The sequence below is a fragment of the Nothobranchius furzeri genome, chromosome 3 (genome assembly GCF_043380555.1).
Source record: "Nothobranchius furzeri strain GRZ-AD chromosome 3, NfurGRZ-RIMD1, whole genome shotgun sequence".
Classification (NCBI taxonomy): Eukaryota; Metazoa; Chordata; class Actinopteri; order Cyprinodontiformes; family Nothobranchiidae; genus Nothobranchius; species Nothobranchius furzeri.
The window spans coordinates 70,784,980-70,811,518 of NC_091743.1; the positions used below are offsets into that span (position 1 = coordinate 70,784,980).

A 26,539-nucleotide genomic window follows, 5' to 3' on the forward strand; every position below is an offset into this window, starting at 1 on the left:
GTGAACATGAAGTGAACTCATTCATATTTTACCTGACGAATGTTAAAGTGAGTACGTTCGTTCTGGCATGCATGAACTGGTTTATGAACGAACATCCTCTGACTTTGAGGGTTGTTCCAGCTCATCGTTTCTACACGGAAGCTGAATTAACTGGAATAAATCGGGTCACCAGTCACAGTCACAGCGGTAATATTTAACTATTCGTTTATTTATTTATTTGCTTTCCTTTTTACTAAATCATTTGGGGCTGATTGTTGCTCTCTATGACCCAAGCGTGGCATAGTCTCTGTGGTGTTTATAACTCTGCCAGCTTTGATTTGACCAGAATTCAAAACATCCAGATTAATAAAACCAGTTCCAACGCCATCTTAGTTCAGTTCTCAAGATCTCACTGGAGTTCACTGCATGCTAAGCGGAGTATCAGACCGGCCATCCGTACTTCCCTTTTTAAGCTGAGAACCAACAAGCTGGAAAAATCTGTTGCATTTTACCAACCAAGCAACGGTTCCTTTCAGAATAAAAGCTGAGCTCACTGACCCAAGGAGGGTCCCTTTTGATGCTGTGAACCACCTGTCGCTTTTTACCTGGAGACGATCCAAAGACTGGTTTGTCGTACTGCCGACGCTGTTTCATCGGCTCCAGTACCAAGGAGGGTCTGTGGACCTGGCACTCCGGATCTGTACGGAAGTCTCATTGAGGGTATGTGTGGATGCGACAACTATGGCGTCTCATGTGTTCATGAAACTCCGGTCAAAACTCTGATCGTAATTAGAAGCAAAACATCATCCCTCACTCAGACTTGCTTCTCCGGATACAAGAGTTCTGATAATAACATCACTCACACACAGCATCCACCTCACGTCACATTCATACCAGATACATCCATCGTTAGAGAGTTAGTCTTTTTTAAATTGTTTAAATTATTTAGTAATAAATCATCAAACGTTTAAAGGACTCTCTCTCTCTTCTCTTGTCTCTCAGTTAATACAAAGTGTTACAAATCCCTACAATAAAAAAGATCCAATCTTCTGGTTAAAAAACTCAGTGGTCCGTAAGATTGATTCCATACTCGATATGCAATCCTAATGTCTCACGGTCCTTAATTAGATGTAAATTAACGTAATTACAGCACTCTGAATATTGGAATTTGAGGTACATCTAAGTTTCCTATCTCAGCCTAGTTCATGATTGATTGATAATTCGCCTTTTTATGAAAACCATTCAAACAGTTTTTCCTCGTGGTATTAAAAAAATTATATATATATATATATATATATATATATATATATATATATATATATATATATATATATATATATATATATGTATATATAAACAACTATGAACTAGTTCGTTTTTGGATCAGTGAACTTAGTTAAAAATATTTTATGACGAACTAAACAATGAACTAGCTTGATTTTTAAACAAACTTTACCAACAGAACCAGTTTGTCTGCAGCAGACTATAACTAACTAGACTAACGTGCTTACATGCATTTAAAAGAAACACCAGTCTATTTGGGGCAAAAGTTCAGTTTTCTGATGCACGTGTAAACGCACTGAATGAGGATTGTCACTACATTTACAAGTTACGAGTCTAAATGAGTTACGAGTCTAAATGAGTGACGAATCTGAATGCTGACACAAGATGAAGGCAAATCCCTCGTCCAGTCTGACGGAGTTAAGTAATCTGTAGCACCACTCCAAGGAGCTGAACCATGTTTGTATCAAAAGACACGATGCCCATAAAACCACAGCAAATACATGACAGTCGATGTTGAAAAAAAAAAAGAGCGAGTTATTTTGTCGTAAGCCAACCGATAAATAGCAATCCCACCTTCCGTTAAGGAGAAAGAACTATTACATCCGCCATAGCTGAGTGGAGAGCAAATAAAATATGTGTTAAATAATTCATCAAATGTCCAAACATCGACGAACGGAACATATTTTCTTTCTGTCCTGAGCGAAGGTAAACAGCAAACTAGCTAGGGGGGGTGAAATCTAGATTCTTATTAATCACTCTGGTATTGTGACAGGCAATACCTCTGATTGCTAAGCAACCAGCTCCTCCAGGGCAACAGTCAGACTGATGAGATGTACAACGGGATCTCCTCTCTAAAGTTACGGAAGCGTCCATTGTGTGGCAGCAAACCAACACAGATGATCAGCAGCGTGTGTTCTTGTTCACTTATTAATCATTCAAACACACATTGTGTACAAAACAGGATCAATACAGCAAACGCATCAGAAGTCACTCTTTTGCTCTTGTTTTAATATTGTTTAATCCACACGGAACGAGGATGCTAATGTCTTACCTTAAAGAGGCGCAGGATGTTGGCCACCATGATGGAAACGGAGCTGGAGGAAGCTCCAATCACACCCACCACTCTCTCGGGTTTGGTGATGATGGGCGGGCCCCCGCCGAGACATTTGACGTCCGTCCCATCCTTCTCAATCAGAGCCTGCACGAAGGTGAGTGACTGCTCCAAGGCGTGAGTGTCCCTGGAACAGGTGTCTAGGATCCGCGCTCCCAGAGTGATGTTCGGCAGAAGATTATTATCATTATTGATGCGGTCAAGGGCAAAGAGCATCGCCTCTAGTCTATGAATTCCCTTCTCCTTTTTCAGCTCCCCACAAGGCTTCCCGTCGTGACCCCTGGCATGCACTGGGAATAGCCCACCTAAGGAGATGTCTCCGTCAATGCGGATGGAGTTCAAGTGCGCTTGTCCTGGCCCTTTGGGCTTGGCAGCCTGAGAGGCCTTGAGGGAGCCATAAAGAAGCAGCAGCAGTAGCAAAGTGCGGATGTTTCCGTGACAGCCGGTCCGATCCGGCGCACGCGCTGCGGGCTGAAACATGATCACAGCCCGAGCACACATCCACACCGGCAATCAGAGAGCAACAAAAGCCAGGTATTATTTAATGAAGGCCAGAGGGTTAATTGCATTGCCTCTTGAAGCAGTTGTCAGAGAAAAGGTTTCCTCTCATGTCTCTCCTCTCTTATCTCGGCCTTCAATTAGAGTAAAATATGAGTTTGGTTCTTTCATAGGACGTAATCCTCTTCTCCTCCTTTACTCCATCACTCCATCATCTGACCACTGTTGTGGGCTGCTGCTTTTGTGTCTCCTTTCCTATAGAGATCTTTCAGTTAGAACATTAGGAAGAACAAAGATGGACGACAGGTTTTTTTCCTCTTTCTCCCTCCTTCTCTGTGTCTCTTTCCCCTCGACCTCAATCAGAAGTTTTTAATCTGCGCCGTTCCCCTGGGCAGGGAGGTGGTGTATGTCAGAGCCCTCAGGCCGTCTCAGGTCCACAGGCTTCAGAGTGAACTAAAGATGAAAAAGAGAAGGGAAGTGAGACAGTGCTTAGAGAAAACAGAAAAGGGCAAAGGAATTTGAATTGGTATGAGATTTTCAATAGCGTTTTTCTCCGTGCTTAACCTTTTAACTGCAGCATTATGAAGAGGGAGAAGACGTTTATGCATCACAAATATTTTCTTTTATGCAGCCTGGCGACATCTACATCTGGTTACATTTGGTTTCCACATATCAGCCTTGACATAGATCATCACAGTGCTGCAACGTTCTTTCAGCCTTCCTTTCTCTTGCATCATGTTGCAAACTAAAAAGAAGTAGGTGACTGTTTTGTGGTTTGAGAAGCAGCAGAAGCATACAAAACATTATTATCTCTGCCTCAAACCCGTCAAATTATTAAGTCTTTTTGGGTTTAAAGGAAAGTTCAATAGCCTGAATTAGTTTCTGATAAAGTTGAAATCTCTTTCTGCCAAATGGACCACTCCAGCATTTCCTAGGGATGTGTGTTTATGAAAGGCAGAATGATTTACACATATTATGATAGATGGAACCCGTACGTGGGTCTCCGAGGCTTCTCTACGTCTGAGGCTTGCAGTAAAGAAAAGAACAGGTACAGCAACAACAGCCGGAGTAAAGTGGGAGGAATGAGTCTGAAACCGATGTGAAGCTAATAAACATGCAAGGTGGCTTTTACAGAAGAAAAAAAATCTAAACAAAGTCTGCTTTGCTTCTGAATGGTTATGTGCATATTTGCTCAATTTCTCCATCTTGTAATATGTTTGGAGAATTACAAGATTTAATGGGAGAAATGAATGTTTTTAACCCCGGCAGGTCTACCATGGAAGCGTGCACTGCACTTAACTGCATAAGCTAAGCCACTAAAGCAAAACGATCTAAAAATGAAGGGATTTTTTACTATGATTTAACTACAGTACATTAAATTCCATTGTTTCCTGATTATGATACTTAAAAGCAGTGGTGGCCAATCCTGGTCTTGGAAGGCCGGTATCCAGCATGTGTTAGTTGTCTCCCTGCTGCGAAACACCTGATTTCAATCTGCAGGAAATCAAAAGGCGTCTGCAGAGACTGCTGAACTGAATCAAGTGTGCTGGAGCAGAGAAACTACTAAAACATGCTGGGCACCCCTGATTTAAAGCCAGAAAAAAATATAAATTAAGATTAACTTTTTAAACTGAACCATTTATTGATTAATACTGATATAAAACCTATGTAGAAATGTATTTTTATTATATATAACCCCATAATAACAACAATAATGAAATAAAAGTGGCCCCTTGCCACCTGTAGATCCTCCAACAGAGGGCATAAAGCATGAGTGGGACTGGATGTGGTTCCTTTAAGATAAAACTACTAATCCCAATAATCAATTTTAAGGCTTTTAATCCAGAGGGAAAAATCGTACACAAGGGGGTTATAATTATATATATATATATATATATATATATATATATATATATATATATATATATATATATATATATATATATATATATATATATATATATATATATATATATATATATATATATATATATATATATATATATATATATATATATATATATATATATAGTGTTAACAGTTTTAATTGACAATAGATAAATAAAACCAAAAACTGTGCATTGTTTGTTAAATGACATGATACCACAAGATAAAGAGGAATCCCATACTTAAATAGCTGTGTGGAGTTCTTAGTCTTTTTGAGGACATCCTACAGGACACTCCCAAATAACTGCAGCAGATACGTGCACACTAGTAACATAAGATCCTCAAAGGACTTTGCGTTGCTCGTTGCCTTTAATGCAAGTTTAAGATCAGAGCTTAAGATCTCCTACCATGTCAGACATTAGCTCATCATTTGTGAAAGTATAGCCATGTTTAAGTCTCATAAGTCAATCAGCTGCAGAGTCCAGGAGACAAGTAAACCAGTTATAGATTTATATCCATAGAAGACTTTCACAAAGTTTTATTGAATAGAACAGCATTTGCTTTTGTGTATCGTTTTGTGCTGTTATGTGGGTCTCCACTGCCTTGGTCAATACTTCATAGATAAAAACCATCCCATCCATTTTCTGTACGGTTTAGGATTTGGTAATCCCTTGCTGCTATGAGCTGAGTGAACATAGAGCAACCCTTCACCTGTCGACACCGGAGGAGCAGCAGCTCTACTCAAAGCCCCTTCCGGATGTCCAAGCTCCTGACCTGATAGAAGCCAATTGGGGACCCTAGAACTATTATAATTTATCTAAATCACACACACACACACACACACACACACACACACACACACACACACACACACACACACACACACACACACACACACACACACACACACACACACACACACACACACACACACACACACACACACTCTCTCTCTCTCTCTCTCTCTCTCTCTCTCTCTCTCTCTCTCTCTCTCTCTCTCTCTCTCTCAAAAAAGTTATCAGCCACCTTTAGGCTTTTGACGTCACGTAATAAAACTTTACAGAATACTTTGAGATAGCGGTACTCACCAGCACAACTTAAAAACTTTTAAAACTAAATTTACACAACAGAGTTTCTAAAAGTTTAGAAACTTTTCCTTTTTTCATTTAACATTTTTCGACTTGATCTACGCCCCATCCGTCTGTGAGCTCACGGTCACAAAGAAGCCAGGCTTCATCTAAACATCGTTTCAGTTCCCTCAGTGAATCAACTGATCGCCACAAAGGCCACAACCACGCTGGCCTTTCTTTGAAGTCTAATAACACACGAGCATCTCATGGAGGAGAAGCAGCTGGCTGGTCAAGGATCTGTTGGTGCGTTTTGACCATCAGCCTTTTGTTTTGGTCTCCAATGCAACAAAGAACCTGTTCCAAGTTATTTGGCCATCTCCTTTGTGAGTTGGATTTGAATCCGAGCGAGTGGAGCCAGCACAGATGCCGTGGGATTTGGTTTTGCAACCCAATTCATAACATTATTATCAAAAGAATTTCAAAGAGACAACGTTGCTCAACTTTCTTTGGTTAAACCACTTTGGTGCTACACCACACCCCCCTCGGGTTTCAGTTAAACAGTAGGAGTCGTTTAAAGGTCATCACGCCACGAATGCTGGGCGGCTGTGGGGAGACTGATAGAAGTCTGATGTTTCTGTGAGCTTCATGTTCCTGAGCTGCTAAAGGTGAGAGCAGAACATTATTATGGTAATTTACTATGCTCAGCTCAAATAACAGCTATTAGGCACGCTATCATTTTCTGTGATGGTTTTATAATGGAAAATATCAACATAAATAATATAAGATGGCTAATATCCTATTGTCCTTCTGCATTAAAATAAGGTATGTTCAAGCCATAAAGGAAAATAAATGTTTAAATTTGACCATTTGTTGCATTTAATTTAAAATTTAACATTTATTTTCTCTTCATGTAAGCCGTGGCTGGACTGTAAACAACCATCAACTCACCAGACCCTTGTCTGCAAACAAAAGGTTTAAATAATTGATTACCATACAGAAAAAGAACATTCCACGATAAAACCTTGTTGTATTTCTCCCAAATGAAGATTCTTTCCTTATTCCGGGATTGTAAATACGCTCGTGTTCCACGGAACGTGGAGCAAGATCTGGCGTCTCCACACTTCGCACAGTAATGCACATCTCCACACTCTGACACGATTATTACCTCTATTCTCCTTTTTGTCACCGACACTCCCACACAGTTGCGATCATGCCAGAGAAACACACCGAATGTGCCAATACTAGCCATTCTGTATGTAGATGTCTGAAGCCTGTTAAGTCTCGCAACAATAAAGAGTTCTGAAAGAACAATCTCCCTGCACACGGTGGCAGAATAGGGTTGTAGGCATTGGTTTGTCAGCGGAGTGGGTTAAAGCCTTGGATCAGCAATGGCTGAGATTCATTGAGAGCATATTGGAAGTGACAGGGTCCTTTGAATACACCCAACTATCTCCTACTGAGTGAGAAGTAATTTTTCAGAGTCGATTCAATGTAGGTCCATTTAAGCTGCTGCAGAACAGACGACGACCGGGAGGCCAGCCAGCTCACCTCAGCTCTCACAACCAAATGCAAACCAAAGACCGACAGCAAACGCTGAGATGAAGAGAGCGAGTTCTGCTGCTAGCGCTGCATGGTACAGGTGGGGAAGGGGGGTCCAGCTGTGACTGCTGAATTGTTCAAATAAGAAAGTGTTCTGAGATGGCAGAATCAAAGTCAGTGGGATCAAACTTGTGATTGTGGGACAGACAATCTGGTGGGATGAGAGTACGTACGCCTCCTTTGGAATTAAAGCACTCACCAGTGTGAACAAGAGTCTTATCTGCTCAAGTGCTGCAGAAATAGTCCTCGTGAAATATTTCCTTGATAAGTTTGTTTTGCATCCTTTCAGATCAACATCATGTGGTGTTTGCTTTCAGACCTGAATGCAAGTAAATCTTTCCTTAATAACTCAACAGATCTCTGCTATCTCAGCAGTCCTGTCTTGTCCTGTGAAATAATCATCTGGGAAATATCATCGCTTATCTGAAACGCAAGAATTCCATTTTTCTCCGCCGTCAGTGTTCCACCTTCAGGATTTTATCCCCTGTGATATGAAGGGATGCTCCTCTAAGTGTTGGGTGCACAGAAGTGTTTTCAGTCACAGCTCTAATGTAAAACACGGCATTCAACACAAATGCTATTTCAGGCCTGCCAGATTGTAAATCCACCTAAGTTCCAGCTTGCTTTTAAAATGGAGACAAGAGGATCTGGGCTGCCAGGGCACCATATAAACAGAATGCACATATACTTAGAGATGACCCTTTAATATTTTACTTCTGTAAACATGCACGGTGCAGACTAGAGGCAAAAACAACAGAAACTGCTTACCAGCAACAAAATGTCAGTGACAGCTGCAGGAAACACTAGATTTACATCATGAGAGCAAACCTTCCTCAGCTGCAACAGCACAAGCATTTAAAATATAATAACCTTCAGGCAAATGAGTGCGTGTATGGAAAACTGCAGCAGCTAAATATGAGACTTTATCATTTCCCAGCTTTTCTGTACGTTTTTTAAGGGGGGTGTGGCTGTTTTCTTCTGTGTACCTGCCCAAGACATCAACGAGTTTAAAAAATAATTTGTGCCGTTTACAAAGTAAATGATTACGATCACAAAGATTTTCTAGCAGTTAAAGTTTAGTTCTGGTTTACAACCATTTTCATAAATGTTGCTTTTCGTGTTTTTTTTTTCCCAGCAAAATAATGAAAATTCCCTAACTTACACTCTGCATATCATACAGATGTGCCAAAACAGCTGCCGATTATGAAAGGCCAATAAGCAGCATGATAAACCGGTCGGAAACTAAATAAATCTTTCTTTTCTTTTGAAATCCCTGAACGCATCATTTCCAAGCAGTAATAAAGACAATCCCAACATATTTCCTGGTCCTCGTGAGCTCAAATTTGCGCAAAAAATGAATGGAACTTTATTCATGATTTTTAAAATGTTTCTACTAATTAAAGACACTGGATTCATCTAAAATCTGCGTTACTAGGTCAGAGCAGTAGAATCAGTGCTGGCCCTCAAAAACCATGGTCAGTGCATTTCTTGCAATATAATTAAATAAATTACAAGTTTTTGACATTTACAGTATAAGACAGCAGAAATGCTTTGTAGCCAGCCCCACTCAGACTAGCCATTAGCTTATGTGACTTGTCAGAATTAATCTTTGTTTCTCCAAACTGAGGTTGCTCAACAATAGCTATGATGCAAATTTATTTAAACAGAGTGAAATTATTAGAAATTCACTTCAAAATATCAAATTCTCTGAGTCATTCGTTTTAAAATAAATTAGAACAACAGGAATTATTATAAGTAGTTTAAAAAATAGGATGTTAGGAAACCATCTCCAGGGGCAGAAGGGTGATGGCTGACATTGTGGATCAAACTTGCCGCCTGCTTTCATAATATCAACTAAAACTGTGCATTCTCACACAAAAAACTAAGATTATTTATAGACATTTGGTCTAAGTGACTTCAATTAAATGAGCATTTTTCTAAGCGTGCATGTGAGAATCTGTGTGCATGGGAATGTATATGTACTGTGTGTGTGTGTGTGTGTGTGTGTGTGTGTGTGTGTGTGTGTGTGTGTGTGTGTGTGTGTGTGTGTACGCATATATCTTTGTATGTAACCACATTGTCTATACATGAGTATAGGTGGATGTATGAATGTGTGTTTGTATGATTGTATGTGTAAGTATGCATAGATACAGATGTCTATATGCAATTCAATTCAAGTTTATTTATATAGCGACAAATCACGACAAGAGTCGTCTCAAGGACCTTCACACTGTAAACATTCCAATACAGGTCAGTTCATTAAGCCAATCAGTAAAACGTTTCCTATATAAGGAACCCAGCAGGTCGCATCGAGTCACTGACTAGTGTCAGAGTCTTAAATCCTCATACGAAGCAAGCATGCAGCGACAGTGGAGAGGAAAACTCCTTTTTAACAGGAAGAACCCTCCAGAGGATCCTGGCTCAGTACAAGCAGCCATCCTCCACGACTCACTGGGGATCGAGAAGACAGAGCACACACACACACACACACGCACACACACACACACGCGCACACACACACACACACACACACACACACACACACACAAACACGCCTGCACATCATATATACTAAGTGTTTCTATGGCTACAGTGTGATTTCTTAGTAAATGTTCTATTTAGTAAGAGATAAACTTTATTGTATTCATCCTAGTGAATCTATAATTACTTCAACAGGTAAACTAGTAGTAGCACATTCCATGTCAAAGAAAGTAAAAGGCCACCACAGCTCAGCAGAACACCATTGTAGCTTCTTCTGGGGAGAAAAACACTTAAGATAAAAAATAAAGTAAACAGCTGAAATAGCAGGAAATAATACAATTGAAGAGTAAATTGTACAAGAAAGTAGTCGAGTGTGGAAAGTGGTCAGTGTGTCCTCCAGCAGTCTAAGCCTATAGCAGCATAACTACAGAGATAACTCTGGATAACCTAGCCTTTTAGATGGAGGCATGTTGGAGTCAGGGCAAGGGAGAGCCGTCTTTACCGAGTGTACACTCCACCTCCCTCTACTCTTTATGGCTTAATATATTCATTTTCATGCAGTCATTTATGAATGAGCAAACATGAATTTATTGCAACTATTTGCACCTACATGGACTCATGCAGTCTGTGCTGGAATTACTGCACAGAAGGAAACTGTTTACTTGGACTTTTAATATGGACAGAAAGGGGTGGGATCTAATAATCTGTTGCTTCATCCTACTTCTTATTTGAGTACTGTATCATTTACATGGATTTGAACCTTGATGTTTTTCTTGTTTTTGAATGCACACGTTTGAATAAACTTCAACTTAACAATAACGTTGACCACTCAAATCAATTTGCAACTCAATCAATGAGCCCTTTCTTCTAGAATAAAGCTGCACTGGCTAAACTGGAATACAAATTAGCGTGAAAGACTTTTTTTCATGCATCTTCACAACGTTCTAACACCTTATAGCTATAAATATATTATAGAGATAAAAAATAAAAAACACCTCGGTCGATAACATGTTTCAGACTGAAAGTAACTATTGGAGCATCTGGTTGTTGGTCTCGCTGAGCCGTCGCTCTTCTGCATTTACCTGGGTCCTCCACTCATTACGCACTAGTGTATTTAGCAGCAGAACACCATTGGTGTGAGAGGTTCTCAGAGAACCAGCCGGCTGCTACCACTTCACCTTTAGGACAAACTGCCAGAGTCCCAAAAAGAAAAAACACCATTTGAAGTCACAGACAATAAAAGATGTCTGGACCTAGAAACAGCGACGGGTGTTTAGCACTATCTGGTTTCCTCTGGCATCACACGTTTCAGGTTCCATCAAAAGTGTCTCAGAACCAGCTAGGTGCTCAAAACCTAGCTGGTTCTGTAGATTTGCTATAACAGCTTGAATAAAATGCTTTTAAATGCAAACAAATCACAGCAAATCCACTGCTCCAATAAAAACAGTAAAAACCACGTAATACTGGCCTTTCAGAGGTTTTTGAGATGACATTCAGGCAAAATCACTGCAGCCTTTTCTTGTATAAAACTGAACCTAATAGATGAACAGCACATTGTGTATCTGGTCCCATCAGTCACAAACTCACTTTGTGTCCTGCCAGCTTCTTAAAGCAGTCGGCGTTATTCCCTCTGACAGCTACCTCCTCAGACTGCTTTCCTCTTCCTTTAGCTCATCATCCTTCTGGGCTTTAGACAGATTTCGTCCCAGTTACCTCCTGCTCTAAAGATGTCTGATGTCGTAAACTCGTTTTCAGCCTTCATAAATTAATCTCCTTTCCGACAGCCTAACATGTTGCATGAGACTTGACTTGACACTGTTGCAGGTAAAAGTGGGTCACCCGGACACATTGAGGGATGAGTGTTAATCTTACAGGACGTTCCCCAGCAACAATATTCCTGCAGAGGGTCATGTTGGATCATACTATCCCTATTAATACCCAACTTCATCACTGCAGAGGTTATTTAATCTTAAAGAGAACTAGTTGTTTTTAAATCCACTTACCAGAAAATGTTCTTGTACGTGAGCCAATTCAAGCAAGACTCAAGGCTGTGGTTGCCATGAGTAACAATGGCACAAAAAAGGGTGTCCTTCTGATCTATTCAGTCTGCCAGCCCTCACGTGCGCTTCACCTGGAAACAGGACAAAAGCAGGTCGGTCTTTGAAGCAAACAAATCTACTCTGCAGACCCGCCGCAGCACTTTCACACCATCTTGCATTTTTATCACTTCAGACTGGAGATTTCACAGCTTTTCTCTGGTCATTTCACACCCATTAAAAGAAACATATAATAAACACAAGCAAAGGTGCGTTTGTCATGAACGTTTACTTGTATTCATCAGGGTGCCCTGAGGCCCGAGGAGCTGCTGGATGGGAGAGAAACTTTTCAGAGAGGGTGCTCCTCTCTCACATGGGCAGGAGGGGTTCTCTAATCGACACTCCAGCATGTTGATGCTGCACAGCAGATCAATAGGAAGGTAGGAGTGCTGCCCTGTGGAAAATGGGTGGAGAGAGCAGGGCTTGGCTTGCACACGGACCGGAGTGCTCAGTGGAGGCTGCCACTTTGTTGCTAATGAAAGAATAAAAGGACTGAAGCGACCTTAAAGAGATTCATCAGCTAGGTGGATCTAACTCGTAAGCAACTGGAATTTTTTTTTTTAGGAGAAGCAAATTTAAAAAACCACAATGCAGTTATTGCAATTAGACCCATCTGTCATCAGGCTGCAACTCAGCAATATTACACAGTCGTTCCGTCATGATTTAGTCACTCTGTTTAACAGGAAACATTTGTTTATTCCAGCAATTCACTCAAACCTTTACATGTTATACTCTCAGCATTAGGCTAGATTTCTGTTAAGTATTTATTGCAGCATCAAAATATTTTATTTATTTGAATATCTAGTGACTGAAGTCGCAATCAGTTCCCACAGTAATTATCAGTAAACACAGTTTCTTATTCCCAATCACACTTTTCAGTTGTGGAAATTTGACAATGTGTGTATTTTGTATAAATAATCAGTATGTCTTTATCTATCCCTGCATATTTCCACACTTTTTCTGACCTAATAGCGATTCTCAGATTGTTAAAATTCAAGAAAGAAAAGGAAAAAAACTCATTGTGCCACTAATTTAGCAGAGATATTTGTCTAAGTCCGCGTATAGGACACAATCAAATAACTCACTGATGTGTTTGAAACTCTTAAGTTTAATTTGTTAGATTTTTCTGCACAAACACATTTCTGAATGAGCTGCGGGACAGAAAAGCAAGGTGACCCTAAATAACAAATATTGCCTGATTTAAAATATTTTTTTATTATTATTCAAAGGAAAATGAGGTGATTTGAACACTGAATGCTCTAGTCACTTAAAGGGAGACATTGCAAATGTGTCATATTTTTAAGTGATTTTCTTGAGCCAGTATGTGCTAAAATGACCCTTTACAGGGTTAATGAAAGGCCCAGCCCCTATTGCCCTCTGTGGCCAAAATATTTCCCTTACAGCTGCGGAGATGCTGAGCCACTCAAGAAAAAAAAAATCTGCTGACATCCTTGATAAATGATAAATGACCCACACTTGTATAGCGCCTCTCAAAGTAAGGACTCCAAAGCGCTTTACGCTACAGTGTATCATTCATCCATTCACACACACAGCTGCCCTGGGGCGCACTGACAGAGGAGAGGCTGCTGAGCACAGGTGCCACCGGTCCTTCTGACCATCACCAGTGGGCAAGCTGGGTTAAGTGTCTTGCCCAAGGACACAACAGCAGAATTCTCTGTCCGGAGCCGGGATTGAACCTGCAATCTCCCGATTACTGGACAACCCGCTCAACCTGTTGAGCTACTGCTGCCCTTGGCACTGCAGTCTGGTTCCTGCATGTTTTAGATCATGAACCCAGTTGATTTGTTTAATTTAGTAATGAATCACTCCTGTAGACACTGTGGAAGCCTGGGAGGCATTTGAGCTGTTAAATTAATGTTAAAAAGACAAACGCACAGCCAGGAGATAGTTTTGCATTCGGTTCTTCAAACAGCCACTAGAGGTGCTAAAAGCAACCCTAAAATGCCCGTCCCCCTTTAACCCTCCCACTGTCCTAATTTGTGTGATCCCACGAGGAAAGTTGACCATTGAGCCGGGTTGATGGTTTATCCCTTGGGTCCGTGTGGCAGGGGTGAGGAGTGAGCACCACCTCACCCCTGCCATGTGGACCTCAAGGGATAAACCATCAATCCTGCTCAGTGGTCAACTTTCCTCGAGGGGTCACCCATAAAGACAGTGGGAGGGTTAAACATATTCCTTTTCTGGGTTTGTGATTATGTTGCTTGGGAAGTACATTTGTCTTTTGTGTGAAAATAAGTTTAACGTAAATGAAAAAATGATGCAAAAAGAGGTTCAAGTGTGTTTACTGATAGGCCGCCATTATTCGATCCCCCTATTTTCTACAGGTCTGAGTCTTTGCACACAGCGTCCAAAATCAGTTGTTTCACTCTCAAAAACCCTGATGAATCCACCTTTCATGTGCAACAATAGATAATTACTTTGTCTCAGAGATTCCTACTTCAGCACATTTTGCAGAAATAATGAGATATTGAGTTCAACACAAAATAAAGAAGAGGGTTCCAAGAAAGTATGGATCGATCAGTTATCAATCAGCACATTCTCATCTTTATTCTGCTCCAAACTGGGAACTTTTTGGGTGACGGTTAAATGGCTGAAGCCACACAAAGTCTCTGCTTGATGTCTCACACCTAACAGATCGAGAAATTTGAACATCAGGCTGTTCTAATCAGAGATAATCAGCTGTTATCGGCTTCTGTTTGTTTCCTCTTTAGATATACTCATAAAGGAAAAGATTGATCATTATAGTGTTCCACTTTCACTTTAAATAACTGTTGGAGCTTACTAGAGTGAAAAGAAGCTGCCATGTTCTTCGGGTGAAGATAGCAGACCATGTGTGGTGGTGGGTTTCAGGAGGCAGAAGAGCAGGCAACGGATGAAAATAAAAATATGTTTAATTGTAGAACGGGAGCGACAGGACAAACGAACATGCACAAAACGACAATGATCTGACGAAGACAGCAACAAGGAGGGAGGTATAAATACACAAGGGAATCAGGAACACATGGGCAGAGTAATGAGGGACAGGTGAGAACAATAAGGGTAATCAAGGCAGGAGAGACACAGTCAGGGAGGCCGGGGTGGATCATGACAGAAGCAGGTCGTGGATCCAGTAAACAGCTGTAAAACCAATCTGACAGCTGGATATAGGAGTTTTATTTATATTTTATTTGTGAGATTCCAATTAAAGTTCATGAAAAAGGCCTTTAGGTCTGAAAATATCATGGAAACAATTTTAGTTTCTCTCAAGTCAAAGTGAAATTAATTTTATTCATGAATACAGTCTGGTATAGAAATCCTCAGTAGTCAAATGAATCAATTTTCCAATTTATTCACAGTATTAATTGCACCAGCAGCGTAATGAACTTGGTCGTGTAAGACCAGAACCAAGCAAATGAAAGTTTTTTTTCTGTGAGTGAATCCATTTGAGTTTCTGTGACAATGAGACACGTTTCTTATGGCTGGGAATCCATTCTGCTGATCTTACACTGCAAAAAACAGTTTTCAAGAAATGAACCCTCCCACTGTCCTAATGGGTGACCTTGCGAGGAAAGTTGACCATTGAGCAGGAATGATGGTTTATCCCTTGGGTCCACGTGGCAGGGGTGAGGAGTGAGCACCACCTCACCCCTGCCACGTGGACCTCAAGGGATAAACCATCAATCCTGAGGGTTAATTAATTGTTTAATATTAGATCTTTTGTCCTATTTTTTTAGTCCAAAAATTATCTGGACCAACAAATAACTAAATAGTACCGTAGATTATTTTGTTAGTCTTAAGATTTCCAAACAACTTTTTATTACCGCATTGGCAGATTTTTTAAAATCTCATTTAATTCGATTTATTTATATAGTGCCAAATCCCAACAAGAGTCTTTTGAAGGGACTTTACAAAGTAAACATTCCAACTGAACCTACTTATCAGTGCATTGAGTTCAGTTCCTTCTGCCGGTAGTTAGGTTTCCTGTGTAAGGAAACCCAGCAGATTGCATCGAGTCACTAACTTGTGTCAGAGATTAAATCCCCACAGACAGAAAAGAAGAAGAAACAATTTACAAGGCTTTCATTCCTACTGGAGACTGCAGCAAATGGATTAAAAGTATGAGTAAAGTTGACCTTTAAGAATATTTACCTAATTTCAAGTTGTGCTGTTTTTTAACTTAAGATTTGTTTTCGTTCAAGACAAAAAATTATATCAGGTTTTTGCAGTGTAAAATTGGAGTCAGTCGTCATAATCAGAATAGTTCAATCACAGCCATGTGCATGAATGTGGATTTATAAAAACTTATATTGTACCAGTACTGTATTAAATGTATGGTGTATATTATATTTCAACAAGAAAATTTAACATAATAGTGTTGATTACCTTTTTCTTGGTTATGTCATAAATTATTTTTTTATTGTTTAATCAGAAAATAGATTAAAGGTGCATTATGTAGAAATGAAGTAAAAAAAATTAGTAAAAAGTAAAATGTGGTTACTGCAACCTCTTTCAACAACTCCCTATTTAAAGGCAACAAAAGCTAAATGGCAGGTCTCCTTATCTGGTTACTTTTTCATTAGTTGTGACATATTTAAAGAAACACAGTAAATAACATCAGAAATACTAAGTAATGTCTCTGGTTTATGGAGACTGTGTGTGACTGTGGCATTTCTACGCGGTACATATTAGTAAGTCATGGGTCTGTTATGTTAATTTAAAGTTTTACGGTTTGATTTTAAGTTTGTCCAGTTCAAACTTATGAGAATGTGTGAAAAAAGAAAGAAACAAAGTAAACAAAAGTTTGGTTGCTGGTGTGAAAAACACCTTAAATCTTACAAACAATATCAGATTTATTACTGTAGGGTTATTCTGCATGAGTACTGAATATCATTTATGCAAACAACCATTTTCAAATATCAAATATCCTGCACAAAAACAGAAGACTGTGGACAAATGTCCCATTCAGGCCCCTAAATTCAGCTGCACAGGAAAGAGCGCCACAGAAAAGCTTTAAATGACCGCTGGGGTGCTGTACTCGGATTATTCTGTCACTTTTTCTCAAGGCCTCAGCAAATTCTATTAATTAATTAATTTGAAGAGGTAATAAAGCGACTGCTTCAAAAGTAAAGCCTCGTGAGAATTATCTAAGAAACTAACTTTTTCTACATTGATTTGAAAAAATACACCAATACCTGAAAGATGTAGAACAAGACAATTCATGTGTGAGTAATAAATCCATTTAGTAAACAGTTAAAAGCTGTATCCATTTAAATTAATTAAATCATGTCTAGTTTGCTGTTTGGACTTTGCTACTTCCTGCACAACACTGCAGGCTTGAGTGAAAACGCATTACTGAGCAAAGAAATGAAAGGAAACAGATTTGTCTTCCTTAAACCTGACGCTTTGTCACCATTAGATATAAGGGGAGGTGGGAGTTTGGAGCCGGAACATTTAAAATCTCAGGCACATTAAGTAAGAGGAACCAAAAAATGCGGTCAACGTTTGTGATTTACTTGGAACCCTGAGAAACGTGGTGAATCTCGCTAGGACGCCGTGTTATGCGAGTGCTGGCTGAGGAAACAAGGCTGTAATTTATCTCATGAATTATCTACTTTATGACAACCGCCCCAGAGAGCCGCTTCCTTTCTATGGCAGCTCCAGAAATGTTAGGGCGCGTTCCTTTAAGGCCACACGACAAGAGCTGCGTTTTCACAGCCGCAACTGGAATGTGCTGTTTTGAAGACAGTGTAAGCGAATTGGAAGACTAGGTTAAAGAACAGAATGGGAGGGGGAGAGAAATGAGCCGTCCCAAATTTTTCTGTTTACTCACCCTGGATGCTTTTCAGTGCAAGCTAATGGAGGGCTAAGATCGCTGAGCTGCATCTAGCAGGAGATAAATGGACTGAAATGTGGGAACAGGAGCGTTGCATCTCCTGCCCTGGAGGAGAGGAGGGAGGATGCTCATGCTGCCTATTAAGGATGAAGATGCTCTGAGAGGAAACCATCTGGGAGTCAGAAGAGCATATTAAAAACTGTTGACTTCCTGTTAGCTGACTGGCTTAGTCAATGATGATCATCTTTCAAAACAATGAATCCTACAGTCCTCACTTCCCTCCCGTGATCTTTAGAGTATTTTTTGTTCACATTCTCCCACACGACTACACGTTTTACAGAGTTTATTTTTTTTAAAAGCCCTACTTGATATTCTTCTCCATCACCAGCTTCCTTGCCTGTACAGCTTTCGGTTCCTAGCCATCATCACAAGCACACCTTGGGGCTTGGATTGAAAATGACTCAAAGGGCAGGTTTGACTGTTGAATCTACAGGTTAAAACATATCTCGATCTCCTGAAGCCTCTGGTACCGGAGGCGGCTTTCACTAAATATGTGAGCCTGGTTAATGGCCCAGTAAAAGACGGGAGGCGTGAGGTGAACCGTCTCCAGCCTCCTGTTGACTCAGAGCATAGCCTGGTAATGGCGCCTAACAGACTTCATCTTGTGGATCAAATACAATCTTTTCTAACATTGTACTTTAGAATAAAAGCCGTTACGGTGCCGTGTTTACAAATTTCCAACGGGAGAACCAACTGCATCATGAGCTATCATGGTCTCACATCTTTGCAAGTGTTTGTGGGAGAAGGGAGAGTTGGAAGCGAGATAGGGATCGATACAGAGAGCTGCTACCTCACATTGATTGATTTACTGTATCTGTGGAGCTGGACCTGCCTGTCTGTTAGGATTAAGGAATTATGTTTTATCAAACCTGTGCCCCTGACAGACCCATTTCCAACACAATCACTCCAGACTGCAACATATGAAAAACTAGGGCATATCAGAGTGAAAGAGAGCTTTGGTGGGGTAGTGAGGATTCAGATAATGGAAATATAATGGTTGGTGGTGACACACAAACACCGAGTGTCTGTGTGAAAGCTGAATTTGAGATAATCTGGCCTCAGACTTGTTAACTGGACCAGACTCTCTTCAAATAAACTATTAAAGGAACAATTTAGCTTTGTGACAGAGGAATGTAAAGAGTAGAGTCGTCGATTTAACAAGAGTCCACAAAATAAAGCTGCTCAAGCCTTTTAAACTGAAACACCTAAGGCTGCTCTCTGGCCTTTTGCATGCATCCTGTTTCAGTTGCCTGTCAGATTAACCCTCTCAGGCTCAAAATGTTTTGATCAAAGGATGAACAACTAAGTCCTTCAGGGGTACTTCTGAGTTAAAAAATGTTCATGAAATACGTACGTGGAGTAACCAGGTAGGTTTTAACATTGCAAATCTGCAACGCCTGCCTCCAGAGGGTTAAGTGATCTACATTCAGAGATTAATTAATCAACTCAAATATCATAATTTATATAAAATCAGTGCTCTATCCCGCCCTGGTCCTTGAGATCTTATATCCAGCAGGATTTAGTTCTCTGCTCCAACACACTTGATTCAATTGCTTAATTGCCTGTTCAGTGGGTCATCAAGCTCTGAAGAAGTCGATACACCTGCTGATTGAAATCAGGTGTGTTGGAGCAGAGAAACATCTAAAAAGCATACTGGTCATGCCTCACTGACCCCGTGGTCCGGTTTCCGTATGGTTTCCGCAAAAAACTAAAATCACTGAGTCCAATCAGAGCATTCACACCAGCTACAGCGCGCATCTGAAAGAAGTTTCTGCATGGAGTCTATTTTTAATCTGACGTCACATGCGGATTATCATGAATTTATGGAAATTGCATGAGCCAAACAGGAAGTGAGATATGATTCAACAAAGCGCATTCAGTTTATTTCAAAACAAAACCTGTGATACATAGTTCACACCGTTTTTTTTATTATTAACAATAAGCACGTGTTCACAATGTATGATAGTCCACGTTATTTTTATAAGTATACATTTACGCATATTGTAAATTTCTGATCGTCATGGGAACAAATTTACAGAAACATTCAGACCACATGCCATAGTTGGTGTAAATGAGGCGTTAGGGGCTCTCCAGAACCAGGATTGGGTAATCCTCCTCTAATTAATGAGGTAGATCCTGATCAGATAGACGTTAGGACGTCTGTACCAAAAGTAGGTTGCTGCCATTGGCTGTTTGTGTTAGCAAAGAGTTAAATAGGTGTACCTCACCCTGGCGTTTCACTGGATGTGTAAGCGGGATGAAACATAGATGTGTGTTTTACCCCCAAGCTTCCTTCCCACTAGGAGCGTTTCAGGCTAGAAACGGCAGCTAAAGAGTTACCCCTTGTGAAATAGGTCATGTAATGTAATAGCTGCAATTTACCCGCAAGCTCGTTCCCAAACAGGAGATATTCTGAAGCGAAACAGAAGCAAAAGCCTTCCAGAAAGATGATTCCATGATAATAATAATAATAATAATAATAATAATAATAATAATAATACATCAAACTTATATAGCGCTTTTTAGGACACTCAAAGACGCTTTCATGCATTCTCGCATTCTCACACTGGAAGTGATGGTAAGCTACTTTGTAGCCACAGCCATCCTGGGGAGGCCTGACAGAGGCGAGGCTGTCATTCAGTGCCGTCGGCCCCTCTGACCACCACCAACACAGGTAAGTTGGGTGAAGTGTCTTGCCCAAGGACACACCAGCAGAATACCCCTGGCAGGAGCTGGAATCGAACCCATGACCCTCCGATCACGAGGCACCCCGCTCTACCTCCTGAGCTACTGCTGTGATGTAACAAAATCATGGAAGAATTGCAACACCACGCATGGTTTTAGAAGTCCACACACAATAACAAGCAAGGAGAAAAACAGCTGCATGTTCCAAAAAAGGTTGGTGGTTTATTTTCTTTTTGTTTACGTACTGCTAGTACTAGTGAAAGACTTTTATTTAAAGAGTTGTACACTGCTTTTGTGTTTGACTTCCAGTCTAGCATAATCTAAACTGGACTCTGACCCATTTTGGAAGTGTAGCACGCAAAAAATATACTCGAAACGTAATGATGGTGTCCCCTCAGCTGGTCCAACAAAGTCACTAAATCGCCGGAAAATTGCAGGACCACATCAGATTTCAGCAGTTTACGTGATAACAAGCGTACTACAATTCACGGATGGACCCTTATGCGTCCAGTGGAAAGTCCCGGAACAAAATATTACTGGCATCTTTATAAAACATCAAAACAAAAAGTCTGATCTTCTCGCAGATGCAATGGGCATCATGCACGCGGCACAACTAATGCGAGAAACCCAGCTTAGTGCACCAACAGTTTCAAAGGTTCAACGATGCACTCTTTGGAAGCCAGCTGTAACAATAAATGACAACCATATTAAGAGACAACAGGATAAACATTTTCAAAGTTTACAACAAAGAATCTATTTCTGCAGCTCAATAAGGACCTTCAAACGCAGCGATGCTAAAAGCCCTCACATTCATTGATTGATAAGTCACACAAAAAATTGATCACGGCAAATAAGAGAATTGATTATTAGTGCAAGGAATCTTTTCGTCCAATTCTCCTCAGTGACGTTTATCTCATTATTTTTAGGACAAAAACTTTAGGACAAAGAAAAGCAGCGACAAAATGTCAATTCAGCCTCTGGGAATAGATTTTCTGACAACGTACAAATAGAGATAGAACAATTAATCAGTCAGTTGATTAGTTGACATTTTCAGATAATCAGCACTGGCTGCAGATTACCTCGCAGGGCAGAAGAAAGAAAAAACACAGACAAAATGTCATTTTTTCAGTGTAGCTGCTGAGGATCCAGCTCTCTAATGACCTGTGGCCATTTGTTAAGGTGATAAATGTTTTTCAGGATATTTAAAATGAATGCATTGCAAATTGATTGCGGAGTAGATAGAAAAGTACTTTCATTTAAAGTAGCAGTTGTTGGCGATTTGTTTTTATTAATGTGACTTTTTCTTTATTATATCCCAAAATAAAATATAAGAAATAATTATGAGGCTGGGATCATTAGTTTTCCAGACAATATCGTGAAATTATCTGGCACTGGAGAGAGTGCAGCTCCTTTTAAATGTAATACAAACAGTTAATTTATTCATGAAAACAAAATAAAATAGCATAAAATAAAATATCACATTCAAAAGTGTAAATTTATTCATCGAGTAGTGCCCTTATCTATCTTTGATGAAGCAACTATTAAATGCAGTCAGTTTTGTTTATATGATAACAAGCAAAACTAAGCAGAGAACAACCTCGCCTAGTAAATAAGAGACTGAAGCACCAGTATATCCAACTTAATGAGCTCAATCCAGGAGCTTTCTGCTTCAGCTAATGTCAACTTCAGCTGACCTGGTCATTACACATCCAGCCCAAACTACAGAAAAGCTCAGTTTAAACAATAAAACCTTCCCTGGAGGAACAACCTGCCAGATTATAGATGGTGCCACTCAATAAACGTACTGAACCACAAAACAGGAAGATGGAGTCAAGGTATGACTGAATAACACAGGCCTCCAGTAGTTTTGGATAAATGCATTGCTCATTCAAACATTTTTAGTAATTTATGACTGTTTGGAGCAGATTTGGTTCATGCTTTTGCATGATATTTTCATTTCTTATATAAATCGTGGTATAGCCAATATTTTTCTGTAAGAGTAGGAGGAACGTTGCTGAGCACTAAATAGCAGCCGTTATATTTTTGCTTCAAGCTGAAACTACAAATGTTTGAAATATATAAAGGAATATAGAGGTACAAAAAATTGGAAGACTTAAATGTATTTGCTAATTCAAAGAGGGAATAAAGATGGTAGATAAAACGCTTTGCTTTCTATTTAACTTCATCAAAAGTGCAGTACATAAGAATGAGCTAAGAAGGACATCTTGTGGTTAAATTTGGGTACTGCAGCCCGTTTTTATAAACATAAAGTGACTTTCTTTGCTGTTCCATGAGTTTCATGGTTGTTGCTGGTTCCGCATCAGCACCAGAAGACTACATGACAAACAAAGACGAGTCACACACAGTAAGATGATAAGCAGATGAATACATTGTCTCTAATATCTGGGGTTAGCACTTTTGGGAGTTTTACGGTACTGAGCACTTACTACACTTATTATGGTATGCCTCAGGCATTAGAGGTAGTGTAGTTTGCTGTGATTGACTCATTATTCACTTCACGCATACATTTCACTGTAATATTGAGTTGTCGGTAACTGAAAATGTAGCATAAGATATTTTTAGAGCCGACTATTTACTTCTCATTCAGCGTTAGCATTGTTAAAACTGACAACTGAAAATCTATTTCAAAATAAACCACCCTGCCGTAGCAAAATTCATGATCTAGCAATGCTCCATTAGAACCTTGCAGCTTCGGCCAGTATTGTAGCCGGCCAATCACAGCGCGTTTATTTAGAAATATGTATTATTTAATGTTTTATGTAGTTCTTCCATGATGTAATGGCGGACTGCCTTGTTGACTGACATCCATGACGGTCCAATCACACAGCACTCATGTGTTTGTTGGACCAATCTCAGCACAGCCCAGTGGGCAGGATGTTAGAGTGACTAAGCAAAACCAAGAGGGCCGCGGGTTCAAAGCAGTACAATCACAGCGCTCTATTGGTTTGGTGGTCCAATAACAGCACTCTGTTGGTGGGCAGGATGTTACTCATGCAAAGATGGTGCCGGCTCATTTGAAATGATTTTAGCATCAACTTTGGACTATTTGGACTTGAGCGTTTCTTTGAGATAGAGGTAAATGGTAAATGGCCTATATTTGATATAACACCTTCTAGAGACTTGGAACCCCCCAAGGCGCTTTACAACACAACCAGTCATTCACCCGTTCACACACACATTCACATACTGGTGGGGATGAGCTACGATGTAGCCACAGCTGTCCTGGGGCACACTGACAGAGGCGACGCTGCCGAGCACTGGTGCCACTGGTCCCTCTGACCACCACCAGCAGGCAAGGTGGGTTAAGTGTCTTGCCCAAGGACACAACGACAGCGCCAGACTGAGCTGGGCATGAATCTGCAACCTTCCGATTACGGGGCGAGCACTTAACTCCTGTGCCACCATCGCCCAGGTAGTTAAGTTTATTTAGAATCTTCTTCTTTTGCGTCTTCTTTGACAGAGTATTGTGGACTGTCTTGTTGACCGACATTCATTGCGGTGAGTACGTCACCTTGTTTGTTATCCAGTAGCACGCGGAAAGTTTGAAAGACAACCATAGATTCTGCCCTATGACTGAGTCTATATATTCTCATATATAGGACGGCTTGTCAGGCTAAGGAATTTCTACAAGAACTTAATTTGACAAATCTTTCTTACAGTAATGTTATTTTTCCATTAAACTTGTCTTTGACTTTCCATAATGTGTTTAATCTGTTTCATATGTTGACACCAAAGGTGTTTACGTGTCTTATTCTAAGTTTCCCTTTCCATTCACACCTAAGTTCCCTTCAGAACCCTGTGATTGTTTTTTTTTTGTTGTTGTTGTTGTTGTTTTGTTTGTTTTTTTGTCGGGTGCTTCATTCAGTCGGTTTTGTAGTGTGAATGTGTGGGATGACATTTATAGATCCACTACCTTCAGAAAAGTCGATCCATTCAGCACATCCTCATGCATGTAAGGATTTATTTTAAATGCATGATTGATTACATTTTTCTGGAGCACAAACACCTGCCTTCCCACAGAGAAAGCCACCATTCAGGCTGTGAATTCCTGAAGATTCGAGCACATTACATTTTTTTTCTACTGCAATTTTTCCACAAGCAGAGCTCTTACTGTCTGTCAAACTCTTGTACGGATCAAAGCCAAACCTCTGCAGTGAAAATGAGCGGCCTGCAACCCACGGGTCCTTTGAGATCCTCAGCAGATGTTGGCAGTGTGAAATCTTCTTCCAAAACTGCAGGTGGTAAAGGGCATTTGCCAAGAAATGCATGGCCAGTGTGTGGGCTGGAAACCGTTCTTCTCACCAGTGTTAACACAGAATAAATGACATAACATGGTGACTGGAAGTATAGCGCCTCAGCTGAGGTTTTCTCTAGACAACTCAGCCAGTTTTTCACAAAGTCGCATGATATGAAGTGACATCTTTTGGAGAAGGTAACTTGGAATGCTTAATACACGCTTGCTGATTGTGAAAGTCGTGGGCTGCACGAGAAAATGCAGGTAAAGGAATTAACCCAGATAAACTTTCTCGGCAGAGCAGCTCTACCTTTGACGGATGATTTGAGAAAAAGGATGGTTTTGTTATCTTTTAATTTTACTTATTTATTCATCTTTTACAAAGTCTTTCAAAGTCCAGCTGTGAACAGAATTAACAAAAATACTTTATTTTTAAACAAAATGTATAAATTTGCAATTTAGGTCGTTATCCTACTTCCAGGAAGTCTGATGAGTTAAACTCTGCTGAAAAGTTGATTTCAGATGAAATTTTTGACTGCTTGTGGAAACTGTCTCTACAAGCTGCACAGTAGAAGGATTTCTCAGTAATTATGTTCCATCTCAGACAAGTAAAACCACCAACCAGAGCTCCCCAACGCACAACAAATGACAATAATGTGCAGTTGTCTCCAGTGCACAGATTATCGCAGGTCCCCACAAGTGTGTAATTGCTAGGTGACAGTTAGGGAGACGGCGCAACAATGCAATCTCAAGTTAAGATCATTAGAACAAAAAAGGCATTGTTAAAGAAGATAGATGTTTTTTTCTGGAGCAGAGCTCTAGCTGCATTCATGTCACAACTCAAACATCAGTTTGCTCCGCCGTGCCTGCAGGAGCTGCCCTGAACACCGTAACAAGTCTTCAGGGGCAGCAGAGAACAATGTCACTGACAATTTTATACAGCATGAAGCCTGACTGCTGATGAGCAATGTTTTTCTCTCCTTGATGCAAATATAAACAAATATAAATCATTTCCTAAAAAACAATTTTCTTAAAGGTCTGCCCTGGCAGCACCTCTGATTAACGTTTACTGTGTTTCCATCCAGTTGCACACATAAACACATATTTGTTTCCAATTTCCTCGTCTTTCCATTGCATTTTAATCTGTTTTGCTAATTTGTGACACTGTTTTGTTTCCTGTTACAGTCTTCACAATGTCCTCATAAAAGATGAGTATTATTTTCTCCTATTACTATAAATGATGAGGTTTGTTTTCATCCCACAGCAGGATGTGAACGTTTCCACTGACCTCCTAATTCAGTGATAATTAACTGATTCAACCACAGAAATCACGTTGTGCTTCATTTTCTTCCTTCTGATTTATTCCATAGTTGAAGCTGCTTAGAGAATGTGTCTGCTTTCTAAGAATCAGAGACAACAAATAAAATATCTGGTTCTGGAAGTCTGATTTTGTAAAAGTTAGCTTAACTTTAGTTTTATGCATTGAAAGAGTAAACTGAACACTCACATCTCTGTTTGTTCCCCACACACTTGCACAGAACATTGAAAATGTGAAAATAAAAACCGCTTCAGATGCAAAAAACGTGGTGGAGGAGAAATGTATGAATTCATAAACAGGTATGATGTTTGGGAAGCCTCTTAGCTCAAAGTGGAAGGGATTTTTACATTTCTGGTCCTAGCTTAAAACGTGCATCAAAACAA

The 26,539-nt window shown here is 40.1% G+C and overlaps 1 protein-coding gene across 1 annotated transcript in view; it reads right to left on the reverse strand.

Annotated features, from left to right (window-relative positions):
• Positions 1-26,539, reverse strand: part of LOC107385024 (metabotropic glutamate receptor 4) — a 280,302-nt gene that overhangs the window by 228,340 nt on the left and 25,423 nt on the right. The window contains exons 2-3 of the mRNA XM_015958590.3: positions 11,913-12,040; positions 2,315-3,325 (exon numbers count right to left, since the gene is read on the reverse strand). Of these exons, the coding sequence (XP_015814076.1) occupies positions 2,315-2,875 (561 nt within the window). The 5' untranslated portion in view covers positions 2,876-3,325; positions 11,913-12,040. The remainder of the gene's footprint in view (positions 1-2,314; positions 3,326-11,912; positions 12,041-26,539) is intronic.